The sequence below is a fragment of the Cygnus atratus genome, chromosome 11, assembly GCF_013377495.2.
Source record: "Cygnus atratus isolate AKBS03 ecotype Queensland, Australia chromosome 11, CAtr_DNAZoo_HiC_assembly, whole genome shotgun sequence".
Lineage (NCBI taxonomy): Eukaryota > Metazoa > Chordata > Aves > Anseriformes > Anatidae > Cygnus > Cygnus atratus.
In genome coordinates, this window is record NC_066372.1 from 11643898 (window position 1) to 11659328 (window position 15431).

Here is a 15431-nt window from a genome sequence, read left to right on the forward strand (position 1 = left end):
TTCTGCCTTGCACGCAATGCCAGAATGAGAGATATGTGCTAGACAAAAAGCCACTTCACTTCCCGCTCCCCTCCGAGGCCCGCAGGTCCTTTCATGGGGCCTTCTTGGAGCAGGCCGATGCACACTGCCCTCCTCCTGAAGTCATTCAACTGCCAAGAAAGGGTGGGATATTTGCAAGGCTGAGGAGCAATCCTCTACAGGACCTGGCCTCATTTGGCACTCCAGTATTGGGGGACCATCTTTTGGGACTGGATTTAGACAAACCCCCAGAGCTGCCAGCCTGCACAGGAGTGGGGAGCCCGCCCAGGGCAGCCTCAGTGTGGGGAGGTGGTGTGTGGCCTCAGCCACTGGGCGCCTCAAATTTTGCACCTCAGGGAAGGAGTGTGGGGTTGTGTTGGTGAAGAAAAGAAGAGAGATTTGGGGGATGGTGGCTGTAGAGAAAGAAGACTGCTGGCACATGGCGGCTTTCTGTGGCTGTGGCTAGGGCAGTGAACAACTGACACCACAGCAGTGCAGGAAGATGGCGGCGGCCCCTGAGGTGCGCCCTGCTACCCTCTCCCTGAGGGAAGGTGGTGGTGCTGCCTCGCACTCGGCTGATGTGCTCTGCCCGCTGCTTTTCACGAAAAAAACAACTTTCTTATTATTTTTATTTAATAAAATAATAGTAAAATAATAATGATTATTAAATAATAATTAGTATTAAATAATATAAATAATAAATAATATATAATAATATTATTATTATTTTAAATAATAATAAATATTTAATAAAAATAATAGAGTAGGGAGAGCATTGTAACGGGTTGCCTAGGGAGGTGGTGGAGTCACTGTCCCTGGTGGTGTTCAAGGAAAGGTTGGATGTGGTGCTTAGGGACATGGCTTAGTGGGTGATCTTGGTGGTAGCAGGACAGTTGGACCAGATGAACTTGACGGTCTTTTCCAACCTTACTGATTCTATGTGTTTTTTTCCACACACCACGCCTTCGTACACGCCTACCCCTCAGCCCTCACTCCCCAGCCGTTCGCCCGCCATTATTTATTTATTTCCACTCCGCTTCGTGAGGTGCCGCTCGCCCCGCCCACCCCCCGGAAGCCCCACCCACCCCGCGGAGTCCCCGCCCACCCTCCCCGTAGCCCCCACCCACCCCGTTAGTCCCCGCCCCCTCGCGGCGCCCCGCCAATGGGAGCGGCGCGCTGTGCTCCGCCCCTGGTTAAGGCGGCCGGGGCCGGGTTCCGGGCGGCCCCGCGGCGCCATGGCGGAGCCCGGGGCGGACAGCCTGGAGGGCTGGGTGGCCGTGCGCGACACCGCCTTCGCCCCGCCGCAGCCGGCGCCGCGGCTCCGCTTCCTGGTGGGCTGGAACGCCGCGGAGGACGCGTTCGCCGTCACCTGCCACGGCCGGGCGGGGGTGGCGGCGGCGGCGGCGGAGGAGGAGGAGGAAGCCCCGCGGAGCTGGGCCGGGCTCTTCTCGGCGCCGGCCCTGCGCGGCGTCCACCGGCAGCTGGCGGCCGTGTGCCCGCGCCTGGAGCCCGCCTTCCCCGCCCTGCCCCGCTCCGCCGGCGGGCTCTGGGCCGTGCTGTTCCCCGGCGGCGCCCCGGCGCCGGGCGAGGCGGAGGCGCAGGAGCTGTGCCGGGCGCTGGAGCGCTACCTGGGCTGGGCCCTGGAGCTGTGCGGCGGCGGCGTGCTGCTGGACGCCCTCTTCTCCGCCGAGCGGCCCCGCGACGAGGAGTACTTCGAGAGCCTCCGCGAGCTCCGCGGGAGGGCCCTGCGAGGGCACCTGGCCCGGGCCAAGGAGGCCCTGCGGCGGGTACGGGCCCCACGGGGGTGGGAAGGGGATTGGGACAGCGGGGCCGCCGCTTCCCGGCACGGGGTGGCCCCGAGCGGGGCTCGCCGGTGCTCGTACCCCGGTGGTGGAGCCTTGGGGTCGGGCATGGTGCTCAGCTGCAGGAGCCTTGGGTGCTCCAGCTCACGATGGGGTGGTGGGAGGGAGCAAAGGGGTGTCTGTAATGTCGTCCTGCTCCTGGGCCTGCCCAGCGCTCGGCTGAGTGCTTACACAAACGGTTCGGGTGCCCAGGAACCACTAAGGCGGTGCTCTCAAGTACAGCGTCCTCACTCTGTGCAAGCCCGGCTTTATTAAGTGGGGAATAACCCAGCTCAGCCGGCAGTGAGTGAAAGACATTGGGGGCTTGCTTAAGCTGCAAGTGCTCCAACAAGAACACGTTGCTAAAAATATCCAGCGGTGTTGTGCACTGAGTGGAATGACAACCAGAAGTGAAAGTACAGCCGTGCCATAGCTCTCTAACCTCTTTATGAAGGTGTCAGCCTCTTTGCAGTGATGCCTTTCACTGGGGGCTTCTTGGTCAAGTTCTTCAGTAAAACCAAGCTGAGCTGCTGCCCTATGCCAGATAGGTGTTTTGTGATCAGAGTTCTTAAGTGCCAAAGTCTGGCCTGACGGTTGTATGAACTAATTGTTAGCCCTTTCTCCTTTTGGTGCCATAAGCTCCTCCTTTCCCAGGAGGTGACTTGTGCATTTCACAAATAATTTCCCTTTGTGCACTATAAACATCCTCCAGGAGCAGCATGACCCTCACTGTTTGCTGGACTAGGGGAACCAGAAAGTGAACCACTGTGTTTCTGTTAGGTGTTGATGCTGTGTGTGTTTGGTAAACTGCTACAGGTGAGCCCTGGGGCTGTGAGCTACCATGGGCTCCTGGAAATGTGTAAGGGGCCACAGGACTTCTGGGATTATCAGAAATGCTGCAGTTCGTATCCTTTCATTCCAATGCACTGGGCCTGGGGAGGGGATGGGCAGGCAGTGCCCTTGGGCTTACTTCCACAGACCTTCCCTGGGAAGGTTGCTCTGCAGCTGGGACTCTTGCTGCTGTGATCTTTCTTACCCAGACCCAGTGGGCAAGAGCAAAGGTGATAGTTTAATACTAGTGCTTTTCAGTTGAGGCACAATCAAGCCCATGTTTCTGAGTCTTTTTTCCCCCACTTGTAGCACCAAACACCCCCTGTTCCCTTCCCGTAAGGAGCCATAGAGCAAGCAGTGTCCTTTCAGGAAGGTCTGTGTTCCTCAGCAGAGCTCAGCTGTGCTCCTCCAGCTGGCTCACCATGTCCTGGTGTGTAGTGCGCCATGGCCTCTGGCAGCTGCTGTCAAAGAAGGGTTTTTGAAGTTTTGATTGGTGCCAATAAGCACAAGTAATTGAGGGGAAGCTCCCAACTTCGTTTTTGTCAAAGGAGCAGATAAAGATCTCAGATGGGGACTGATGTGTCAGAAAGAGAGTCATTCACTGGAAGAATTACAGGTTACAAAGTAGTGTTGCTAGGACTGAGATTAGGGAAAGCTATCACAAATTGTGCAAATGATAAAGGAACTTAACTGCAGGTTATATCAGGAGTAGGAATCTGGTTCTGAATTGTTATTTTTAGATGACAGTCTGGTGTTTCCATTGCCAAATATGAAATTTGGGATCCAGAAACTCATTAGCAGGCATCCAGTAATTGTGGAAGAGATGCAAAAACTAGTTTAAGAATACTTTCCTTGTCCTTCCAGTCCTCAGAATTCCCATTTACCACTCATGTTTCCAAAAAGCAGTGACCAAGTCACCTGCACGCAGCTACTGGAATTCCTGACGTGCCTGATGTTCCTTGCAGTCTCCTAATGCAATATGCAGCAATTAGTGCCCTTAGGAGTGTGGTGTTAATGATATTTCCTGCTGGGGGTGGCTACTGACTGCCTGGCTTGCTGGGAAGCCTTGCCTATTCCATCCAGAGATAAACGGCAGGTTCTTTCCACCGAAGCTCGTCGGCAGTCAGCACACACCAGTTGGCAAACCAGCACAACACACAGTTGGCAAACCAGCCAACTCTTATTTACCTTTTATCCCCCTAGGTTCTCCAGCAGCATAAAAGTGCTGACACGATGGTGGCTTTGATGAAGGTTTATGAAGAAGAAGACGAAGCTTATCAGGATTTGGTAACCATGGCGACGCAGTTCTACCAGTATTTGCTGCAGCCCTTCAGAGATATGCGAGAACTGGCGACACTGTACAAACTGGAAATCCTGGTGGGTCTGCCCTTATCAAGTGAAAGGCCAAGTTACATAGCAGGGCATCGGCTGCTCTTGGAGCAGTTTAGGCTCAAATTACTTAAAATTCTCTAGTTTTGTCTTCACCTACTTTTTCCACCCCACCCCGCTTCTGCAAATCCACCAAACATGACAGGGAAATTCAGAGTTAGGGTAGAACCACTCTCAGGAGATCTCAGAGTCTGTGGTATTGGCTTGAATAGAAATGCAACCATATTCCACCAGCGTTCCCCTTCCCTACGTTTTGAGGACTTTAAAGGAAAACTTCCCCACCTGTCTGTGGGTTATTCTTTGGTGAGCTGAATTTACAGAGATATAAGTAGCCTTCGTTCAGTGGGATTAGTTTGTGACATTGAGAATGCCATCCCCCCAGTGCTGGGACACCACGTTACCTCAGCTGTGGAGTAGAACAGAAGGCAGGGGAGACCTTACCACCCAAAGCAGTTCTCGATTGCTGCTACAGCCTATTAGAAGTACAGACTCAGACTTACCACTTTGTTAATTTAATTTTATGTGCATCTTAAACTGGAAACACATACTGAAAGTTATGATATCCCTGGAAAAGAGTGCCATCTACTATTTTGATTTTTCCTTAAATGGTCTGTTCAAATTTAAATGAGCTGTTAATGTTCCAGAAAAGAGCTGAACTGTTGTAAGTATGCTGTAAAATGAAAATCGGAATGGATGAAACACAAAGTTGGCTTCTATATAAATAATTCAAAGGGGTGCTTAGGCTCATGAAATCTAGATTTTTTTAAAAAAGAAGGATTTGAATACTAGGCTTGTACCCATGTGCTCTCTTTGGACTTGAAAATACTCTTATGTTTCTTTTCTTTATCCCTGTTCCCATGTGAAAGTCTGCCAAGCTGGAGAAACCTGACAGTGCAAAGTGCTGTCAACACGTGGGGGAAAAATAGAAGAGAACATTGCACGTAGAAGAGTGTTTCTGGGTTACTTTTAGTAACAACTAAAACACTTCTGTTGGTCGTGATTTTTAAGATGGTAGTTTAAAAATATTTTAAGAAGTATTTTTCTTAAATAACCCAATTCACTAATCGAAAGTGAATGTTAAAGTCATGATTAGGGAGCAAAGGTTCTGAGTTAACCAGAGAATGAGGAACAGGGTGATGCACAAGCATGAGCAGTGATTCACTTTGTGGCAGGTGAGGAGAAGGTCATGTTTGCCACTGAGCTGTGCCTTGCTCGAATTGTCTGTCAGCGCAGCATAATGTGGGCTGCACCACTATGGTAACCAGCTGATAACTGAGAATTCTGTCTCCTTGCAGAAATCTTTGCAGTATGATAATTTGGGGCCTAAAAGAGTAGCAGCTTTGCAGAAAGATGCTGAAGAATGGACTAAGCGAGCTGAGAATGCTGTGTGCTCTATTCAGGATATAACTGTGAACTACTTCAAGGAAACTGTAAAGGCTCTGGCAGGTAATCAGAATGATTTACACAAAAGGTTTCCTAAATACTTGATCTAGGGTACTGGTAGCTCCTCTTAGCACCTTTACTAGTCTCCCTTGGCAGATCCCTGATGTTAGGGTGAGTGTCCAGTTTAATAAAGAAACATTTTATTCACCTAAGATTTACATCATTTAACCAATTTGATTTACACCTTGCATTTTGCTTTCACACAAACATTATCAAGGACTGAGACTTAACAGCTGCAAATCTCTAAACAAAAAACACGCATGCTTTTAACCCTTGGTGTACAAGCATCAAGGATTTCAGTGTGTTAACTGAGTAGATCACTGTGTAACTCTTACGGCATATCTGTGCTACAATGAAACATTTTGCTTACATATACAAAATCATAAATTCAATCTTTTATTCTTGTAATTTCTAAAGGAGATTCAGAAATTGTTTAGCAGTATCAGCACTTTTACTATAGCAGCTCTAGTAGAAATGTGCTAGTGTTATTAGTTTACTGCATTTCTCTCATCTTATTTCAATGTTTTAATGTGCAGCAATGCAGAAACAGATGGAACAAGATCAGGAAAGATTTGGTAAAGCCACCTGGGCATCAGCTTTGCCACGACTAGAAAACCTGAAATGTATGTTAGCTAAAGAAACCCTTCAGCATCTGAGGGCAAGAGAACTATGCGTGAAACAGAAGAGAGCTGCCATTCAGAAAAATGTAAGACCCTGCAAAGCCTCCCTTTCTGTCAACGTTTTGTGAAAGACTGATCAAAATCTACCAAAGAGGTCATGGAGAGACTTTCAAACTCCTTGTCTATGAAACAGCTGAGAAAGGCCTCTTTCAGCAAAGCACCTGCATTCTATGCGTAGTATTTTACAGGGTTGCAGAGCTGACCCAAATATGCGTAAATACTTCAAAATTAAAACCATAATAACCTAGTGTTTCTGCACAGTTTAGGGAAAAAAATAAATTTTTAATTTAACAAGCAAACAGCTTGAACTAGATGGTTTTCAGCATGGTTTTAAGTTATGAAAAAATGCTTGTTTCCAGTTTTTTTTAAATTGCTCCTGCACACATGAAGACATTTAGGAAAGGTTAAGATAAACGATTACATTTCAAGTATCATGTTAGCATTTATGGCACTAACCTTTAAAATTGTTAGTTCTAGGGAGATAAAGAGCAGCTATTATCTTCAGTGGACACTTCAAAATTGAGATATTTACTTAATTTTAATTTTCTGATCTTTCCTATTTGATGCTATCTAACTGCTGCTAGAAATACCTGATTTTTATTTTCCAAGAGTAGTAGTAACGTTATTTGTGCAGATTATAATGAAGTCTTTTGTGGTAGACTTCAGGTAAAATTGCAACTTTAGGCTAATGAGACTCTGCTCCTTGGAGTTCTGCTGCAATCCTTTTCTAATGTTATGTTATTTCCCTACCAAAGCACCTAAGCAGCTACCAGTTAGGCCAGGCTCTGCGCAGATACTTGGGCATCTGTGTAGATTAACTCATGCTTGTTTCCCATGTGCTTATTTTGTTATTAATGCTTTTTATTTTCTATTTGGGGCTGTACAGATGGAGAACCTTGATGAAAAAGAAGAGAATCTAACTGTGGTGGAGGAGCTAGAAATACATTATTATGAAACCCAACTAGAATTATATAATGTACAGCTTGAGGTATTGAAACATGAAGAGATGCTGCTCATTGTACAGTTGGATGCTTTAAGGAGGCAGATCAAAGGTAAGACTAAAGAAATACTTAAGGACATATCCAAAACACAGGAGTGGTGGTATGACAGCTCTGTCTTTGTATAATATATTAAAAAAATATATATTTTTTTCTTACTTAAGTCTCACTAGTAGAAAGCATCACTGGAAAACATAGGTGCTATAGCATCTGTTATTTGGCCTTCTGACACTTAATTGATAACACAAGTTTTCAAAAAGAAAGCTGTACTGATAGCTCATCTTCATGACAGCAGCTGTGATAAATGCATACGCTCACTGGTTTGGCATGTGGAGTAACTTCCATTGCAAATGTTTACTGATCATGTATTTACAGAATCTTTGTATAGAAACTGTGGAAATTGTGATCTGCTGTAATGGGTCCTGATTTCTTCACAAATCTGTTGTAATTTCACTTGTAGAAATGGCAAAATACTTCTGTAATGACAAAAAGAAGTGATTATAGCTAGATGCTACTTGAGTGCTGTTTATATTCCGTTTAAGTGTCTGTTCATAACATATTTATGACAAAAATAGGCATCGGTCTTGTTTATGTTTATTCTTGCTCTATGAATTCTCTATTACTGTGTACGCCCTGAGGTAAACATCACTCCTGCTTGTTGCATAATTAAAACCTGGTAAATAATAAAATAAGTCACCCAGTGTTGATTAGAACAGTCTGGAGTTTTCCAGGAAAACTCCAGTCAGTGAGGGTAGGAGTTAACGCACAGAGACATTTGAAAGAGGAAGCTAAATAACAACAAATGGTAACATCATAAATTTGATCCTGCGAAGCACCCCTGTGAGTAACATGACGTGTTTGCGTAAGACTTTGAAGGACCAAGCTCGGCTCTGGAGCATTACACTTTCTAATAACTAACTCACTGCCTTCAGTGGCTTTTAAAATGTTATTAGTTCTTTAAATGTTTAAATAACTGTGGCAATTTTTGGGTTTTTAAAAAAATGCCAAATGCCTTTCTAGAGAAACAGGATGAAGTTGTTTACTATGATACATGTGAAAATCCTGAGGAGCTCAAGGTCATTGAACAGACAATGGAACATTACGCTAACTTGTCAGAAATGACGATGCTGAGGCAGAAGATTAAGCAGTTGGAGACAAAGCGTGGGACTGTCTGTGCGAGGAGAGCCTACCTCAGGAACAAAAAAGTAAATGCAGTCCTGGAGATGTGCATTTTCTGTAGCTGATGTCATGAGTGTTGACTCACGAGGGATGGACAGGAATCAACAAGGGTTTGGGTGGAGCGTACAAGATGATACATGATGTGGTGCCAAGGCCTCCTAAACAGAAAGAGGGGCAATGTGATTTTAAGCCAACTTTACTCTCCACTGTGTGGTGCAAGTGCCTCTCAAGTATATTGAGAGCACAGACTTACGTGGGTGACCCAGGAGGTGTTCCCCTATGAGCTGAACCTCATGCAGAGCCCTGCTGTGGCCAGCTGGAGCTTTGCCCTGGCAGCCTTTCACAAAGCAGTTGCAGCACAGGAGAAAACCTGGCCTGCAATGAAGGAGGCTGCACTGACAGAACAACCCACACAGTGATGCTTACATTACCTTTGAATGGGAGGGAAGGGGAGATCTGACTACTGCAATTCTCCCTCCAGCCTCTCAGTTCTATGCAAAAGGCATTTTTTTTCCCTTTTTTCCTATTTGAAGCAGAACAGTAGGAAGACACAAGTTGAGATCACAGTTGACTCTCATGAACCTTCCCAGTGAGCTGGACTTACCTTATACCTGCACGGTTTTGCTGAGGCAGAGAGCAGAGTTTAAGCTCAAGTCTGTCTGGCCATTTGCCCCTTGCTAGCCCAGACAAAATGGGAATGACACTGGAAATGCTTTGTGAATGATCATTGTCTCTTGCTTGCAACTGCTTCCTTGGCAGACACTTCCTTTGCTTCTGTTTTCATTCACTTAATTGCTGTCTGTTGGTTACATAACACTACAGCCGAATGCCAGATGATTTGCAAATGCTTACACAGCCATGTGGATAATTCCCCTCTGTACAGTGACAAATAGCGACTCCTGGAGAAAATCCTGAAGCCTGCAGTTTCTCTGAGGCACTTTGTTACTAACAAAACGTACCCCTGTTAGGCATTTGTTGTGCTTCACATACCTTTGCTTCCCTCACCTTCGTACGTAGGAGCTATGGCAGATAACGGACAGAGGGAAAGTAGCCCTGTATTTGTGCAGTGCCCTTCTAACTTCCTTCTTGCCTTCTTTCTCATGTCTTAGTGCCCCATTCCTCTAGGTGGTACTTGGGTGAAATTTCTTCAGTTTGTTGCTGCCTTTTTTTTTTTAGTCTAAATGTAAGACAGAGGGATCTGTTAAGATCTTCGTATACTCCATCTGGAGCATGAATAACCCTCTCATTAGTTAGGATAAAAAAAATCTCATTGGCTTTAGCCATGAAGGAGTCCTGCGTAAATCACCTTCAGGGTCTCACATCTGCCACCTGTTGAGCTTAGCCATCCTTCATGGCACAGCCAAGCACTTGGCGTTGGTCATCGTTAGTGGCTTGTGCATGGGAGTTAGTGGCACAGATGGCACACGGTGAACGTGAACTGACCAAGCACTGCATGAATTTTGCTGTTCTGCCAGGATCAATGTGAAGCGAACCATCGACAGAGACTGCAACAGGCAGAAGAGAGCAAGAAACGCTTCCTGCAGCATCACAGCATACAGATAGTGAGTACTAAATAGCAGCCTTGGAGGACCTGGCAGCTGCTTGTTTTCACACGTAAATGCTCACTTACTTGTGTTTTAATGCAGAAAAGAGACAAGCAAAAAGAAGAGGAGAAAAAGAAAAAAGCTTGGATAAGCCAGGAACGTCAGAAAACACTGGAGAGGCTGAAGACATTCAGGGAGGTAAGTAATACAAACTGCAGTAGTCCTAAATGGTGTCAGAACACATCAGAAAGTAGCCATAGCTCACAAGTGAGCATGATCCAAATCGGAGACCACTGTTTGGGTAGCCTGAAAGGATTGCCTGTAATGAGGATTCAGTCCACTAAGGAAGTAGTTTCCAGGTGCAGAGCCTGCTGCAAAGAATAGAAATGAGGAAATGACTTTGAAAGAAATACCTTTATGTTCTTTTAAATGTGGTCAGTGTTCAGTGTTCTCCTTGAGTGGTACAGGTTTGTGCTCTGTGGCTTTTTGTCTCTTTGGGGATGCTGTTTTGGCCAAGCCAATGGAGATGTGACTCTGCTTTACAATTTGTTTTTTTTAGAAGTGTCCAGCTCATGTTGTGCTGAAAACATCTCGTCCACAACCTCTCAGTCACGGGTTGCCACAAAGTGTCACCCAACGGGCTGCAGTACCGTGCCCTCCACCTTCATCAAGAACAAGGCCAGCACCAGAGCAGCCAAAGAGCTTGCTGATAGTAGAAACCAAAGCATCAGAAGCTCCACAGGAGAATATCCCAGCAGATACACCTGTCCAGATTCTTGTTACTGCTGGTGAATCAAAGCAACAAAAGGACAATGAAGAGTTGGTGGTCTCTCCATCCTCCCCTCCACCACCGCCATGTCTACCACCTCCGCCCCCACCTCCTCCCTTACCTCTCCATTTAAAGACACGATCTCCAGTAGAGGACAAGCCACTTCCCCTTAGAGCTGATGGCCCTGCAGAAAGCTCTGCACTGCACAAACAGGATGACTCATCCATGAGGTCTATAAATAATTGCGTAGGTAAGTAGGCTCACATTGACTGGTGTTCTTCATTTTTCATTGTTTGTATTTTTCAGTTTTCCCTCCCTCTGTTTCTGGCCAGTAGTAGTGTGCACTCTCACTCAAGAGAATGGAGCCCTGAGAAAGCTTTGATTGAGACCACATACAATAACACTGACTGTTACTCAGGACCCTGGATGAGTAACTGATTTGTTGATCCAGTTTGATGTGCTTCACCAGGGTCCTGACTTCCGGAGTGTGTCACTCAGTGTTTTTGGGAAATGCTGTCAAGTTGGACATTCTGGTCAATCTTTTACCCTGTTTGAACTTGAATTTCTGCTGTAATCTGACATCTGTAAAGTACAGCCTTACAAGTTAGATTAAGTCATGCTTAATGACAGCACTACCAGTTCTGAGGAGATCTTAATTCAAGACCTGTATTTCTCATGATCCCACTGGTGTAGTAGGTAGAAAGGTGTCAGAGGAAATTCCAAGGAGAGAGGGGATTTATGTTACTCATGCTGATGAGAAGCAGTCTTTATTACCAGACTTACTCTTGCCACAATTTTCCAGCAGTTGAAATGAATGTGTCATTTTGATGGTGGATTAATCACCTGTCCAGTGAGAAGACTACTGTGGGTAAATCTGTGGTTGTGCTAAGGCTATTCTTTAGTGTTTGTGATTTCCGTACTACAGAGCTAGCAGCTGGGCTGCTTGCATTTCTAAGGTATGCACAGCCTGTGTCCATTTATGCTTTGCTTTGTTTCTAAATAAAGGTTTCTTAAGAGAATTCATGCAGAATTCAGCCAGGATTTGAAAGGCAGATGGATAGCTTTGGCATACTTGCATTCCTAGGGCAAAAATTCTGCTCTGTTACACCTCTGCTTTGTTAGTAAGATCCTGCAGGTATAATTGAAGGCTGAACTCTGCAATTGAAACGCAGTAGTTTGAATGAGAATAGAGTTCAGCAGCCTCTCAAGGCTGCGCTGGTTACATCCTGCTAACAGGCTTATTTTTGCCTCTAAAGCAAGTGGATATTCTTACTATGTCAGGCAGATTATCTAAGTTGGAAGGTAGCAATTTTTTATTGTCATTTTTCACAGTAGAGCTTATACTAGACTGAAGCAGGTCTTTAAATGTAGTACATTCCTTTTCCTTTTCAGACTGTTCACAATACATCTAAGCAGCCTTTGTATCCCCTCAGTTAAAAGGCAAACCACAGGCAGAAACAACGAGGAAAGTTCAGCATTTTTAGTTCTTCCAAGGTGTGAGGAAGTACAAGCAGTTGAAGGGCTGAGATGCAGTCAGGTTACCATGACAAACCACTGTGCATGCAGTGGATCAGTGTGTTAGCTTCAGGCTGAGAGGTCCATGGGATTACTGTACCACAGAAGCTCATAAAAACCTTTGATGAGCAACAGGAGTTGTACACCAGAGTATTCTGACTGCTACTGGAACAGCCTTGATAGTAGCTAATATTTACTACCACTCACAGCCTAGCATTGATGTTTCATTAATTTTAGATAAGAAAAATACTTTTTTGCTCATTGGAGAGATCCAATAAGTTGCATACACATTTTATGAAGAAAAACAGCATGTTAATTGGTGTAATAGTAATTGATAAATTATTGCCATAAGAACATACTGCAACAGCTTTGTGAACACATTGTGTTATATGTTGGCTACTCTTGTCTTTGCACATGAAAAGCCAGGAGAGGTTCATATTCTGGTGCTGAAAATAGTCTCTAATGTGTTATCATACTTCCCAAAGGCAGTGTCTCTTATTACTTGTTAGTCTGACTACTCTTTTACCGTGCAGCCCATTCAATTAATAGGTCTAAGACTTAACTTACTGGAAGGCTTTTCAAGACAACTTTGCGCATCTTTGTTTGATCCTTTTCTGGCATATCTATCACTCTGAAGGTACCACAGAATTCAGCAGAACATTTTCAGTGCTTGATGTTAATCTCATAACCCTCTGCGCACTGCGCATGACAAAAATACTTTCAGCTGTGAAGCACAGATGGTCTGGACCTGTGGCTGTAGGGGTCAACTGCTGTCCAGGGAAACTGCCGTCCCTGTCTGACAGTCTGATGCTAGCAACAAAGAATCCAACAAAAGGAGTAAACCACAAATTACACCATGTATTAAGAGACCAAGTAGAAGCTTTCTTAATGTGATGTTCTTTACGGTAGGAAGTTCAGAAACACAGCCTGAGATTTAAATCATGTTGTAAAACAGGAATTATTTTTTAAGTCCATACAGAAAAAGAGCTGCCTGCCTGCTTAGGGCCTGATCTAGCTCCTACTGACTGACTTCAGTGGTGTAGTTTGAAGCTCTTCTACTCAGATCTTTTCATTTTTCTCTTGACTGAGCAAAAATGCAGTTGACAGACTCAGCAGGCATCTGAGCAAACTAGTAGGAATGGTAGATTGTTTCTAATACAAAGTACAAGAGATTTTTTGGTTCAGTAATTTTTTTTGAAAGCCCATAAATTTACGACGAAAAAGAAGCATTCTCCTTTGTATATGATTCTTCGTTAGTGCACAACCTTGTATTATGTTGAAGAGGTGCTGGATTCTCAGTTCAAAATACAAAGGTTCAACTCTTCAGCTCCAGAGCTTGGCATTGCGGAAGCTTGTAGGAGTCTGTGCCAGAACGGACCATTGTTTTTCCTCTCTGTAGTAAAGATGAGAGGAGTAACCCTGAGCACATCGGTAGGGTTCTTTACCTCTTAAGCGTGGTTATTTTGATCTTTCTTCTGGTAACATTACACTTATCTGTTGCAGGTACAATGGATGAGGTTTTGGCTTCTCTAAAACGTGGTGAAGTTCACCTTCGCAAAGTGGAACGGTCAAATCCGTATGCCTCTGTGAAAGACAGCATCCTCTCTGCCATACGGCAGGGAGTTAAACTAAGAAAAGTGAATCGAGATACTGAGAAAGATGTCAGTAACGGATCCTCTAATGATCTGGAGAGAAGCATTAAGGCAGCCATCCAGAGAATTAAGAAAATGTCTGCTGATTCTGAAGAAGAGGAAAACAATGATCAGAATAATGGAGAATGGGACAGCTAACCAATTTAAAGTAACAGACTACTGACTGGAACAGAGTATTGGTCTCATTTTGCACACTGTAGAAGAATGTATCTTTCAAAATGAAAGAAGTGTGATTGTGTGCGTATGTGTTCTCATGGTGCAAAATTTTCTGTAGAGTAAAAGGATCCTGATGGTTTTCTACAGGAACTACAGATTCTTATTTTTGCGTGAGTTATCATACTCCAAATTATGCTTGCAAGATTCTTACTTTTGCATGAGATATATTCCAAAATACATTTGCATTATTTGATATTTCTGGCTCAAGTATGTAGGATTTTCACCGCATCAGAAGACAGCTAAAATACTAGAGTAAAACATACATTATTTAGCTTGTTACTACATTGTAGGTTACACAAAACTCTTCAGGAATGAAACTGAAAATCTATTTTGTCATATAAAAGTATGACACAACATGTGATGGTAAAGGCAGACCAGAACACTTAGCATAATTCAGAATTTTTCATTCCTACCTCTTTTGCCCAGAAATTTATTTAAAATGTTGCTTGTCTAACACAGTTCACTCAAATAACTACATTGGATACTCCACTCATGGTCATGTTGTAAAATGTGTGCTTACAAAGGAGCTTAGCAGTGTTGAATGGGTTAATTACTATCAAGTTTGAGATAAAAACTACTGTAGTAATTACTGAAAAGTTTGATTTTTAGCCAGAAGCTTAAATGTAGTGTTTCTAGATGCAAAGTGTTTTTCATACATTTGCAGCTGCAATGAACCTGTTGGTGTGGGAGAAGGCCAAAATATTGTATATAATATTGTCTTGGATGTAGTCCTGTAAAACAGAGCTGCATTTCTCCACTGAGAATGTCAATACATGTTTATAGCTACTCTGAATTTAAATTACCTGATAGCCTTGTAAATGACAGTTATTTGTATTGTGCCTGGAACCTGACTATTTAAAAATTCAACCACATTTCATTTAAAGACTCTATTTTGGGTAATTAGTTACAAAAATTATTCACAATTTCTTTTGGAATTTATACTGACCCTTAATAAAAATATATCCTGACAGAAGTGGATTCAGTGTGCTCTCATTTTCAGATTCTGCTGTGACATAAAATTCACTTGCACTACAGTACTCTGGATTTTGATAATGTCAACTGTACAGCAGCCATGTTGTTATGCTAATGGCATATGTAAATGCCCTTGTTTTCTGAAATATGAAATATAAATCAATAGCAAGTTTGCAAATATGGTGCCTTATCCCTGTTTTACTGTAAATGGATCTATTTAATTAGTAAATGCAGCAATTTTCGTGACAGGAGCAACAGGTGGGGATTCATTTTTTACCATTTTGTCACCTGCTTTTTTGGGAGTGAGATTTTTTTTTCTGTCCACTAACACCAAACCAAGCAGACAAAAGTGGCAGCAGAAGCACAGGCCCATGCTTTATCAGC

The 15431-nt window shown here is 44.1% G+C and overlaps 1 protein-coding gene across 1 annotated transcript; it reads left to right on the forward strand.

The window, feature by feature from the left end:
• Positions 1-1241: 1241 nt before the first annotated feature.
• On the forward strand, positions 1242-15040 carry WHAMM (WASP homolog associated with actin, golgi membranes and microtubules). The gene is made up of 10 exons (XM_035554599.2): positions 1242-1805; positions 3894-4067; positions 5375-5525; positions 6059-6228; positions 7089-7254; positions 8221-8405; positions 9855-9941; positions 10026-10121; positions 10483-10942; positions 13711-15040. The coding sequence occupies exons 1-10, from the start codon at positions 1254-1256 to the stop codon at positions 13995-13997; spliced, it is 2328 nt and encodes a 775-aa protein (XP_035410492.1). The 5' UTR covers positions 1242-1253; the 3' UTR covers positions 13998-15040.
• Positions 15041-15431: the final 391 nt, after the last annotated feature.

Excerpts from the sequence above, each read along its gene's own strand:
- WHAMM (XM_035554599.2), top strand. The coding sequence starts at position 1,254 with ATGGCGGAGCCCGGGGCGGACAGCCTGGAGGGCTGGGTGGCCGTGCGC. Across the intron at positions 4,068-5,374 it reads TGTACAAACTGGAAATCCTG|AAATCTTTGCAGTATGATAA; the intron begins GTGGGTCTGCCC and ends GTCTCCTTGCAG. Across the intron at positions 7,255-8,220 it reads TTTAAGGAGGCAGATCAAAG|AGAAACAGGATGAAGTTGTT; the intron begins GTAAGACTAAAG and ends ATGCCTTTCTAG.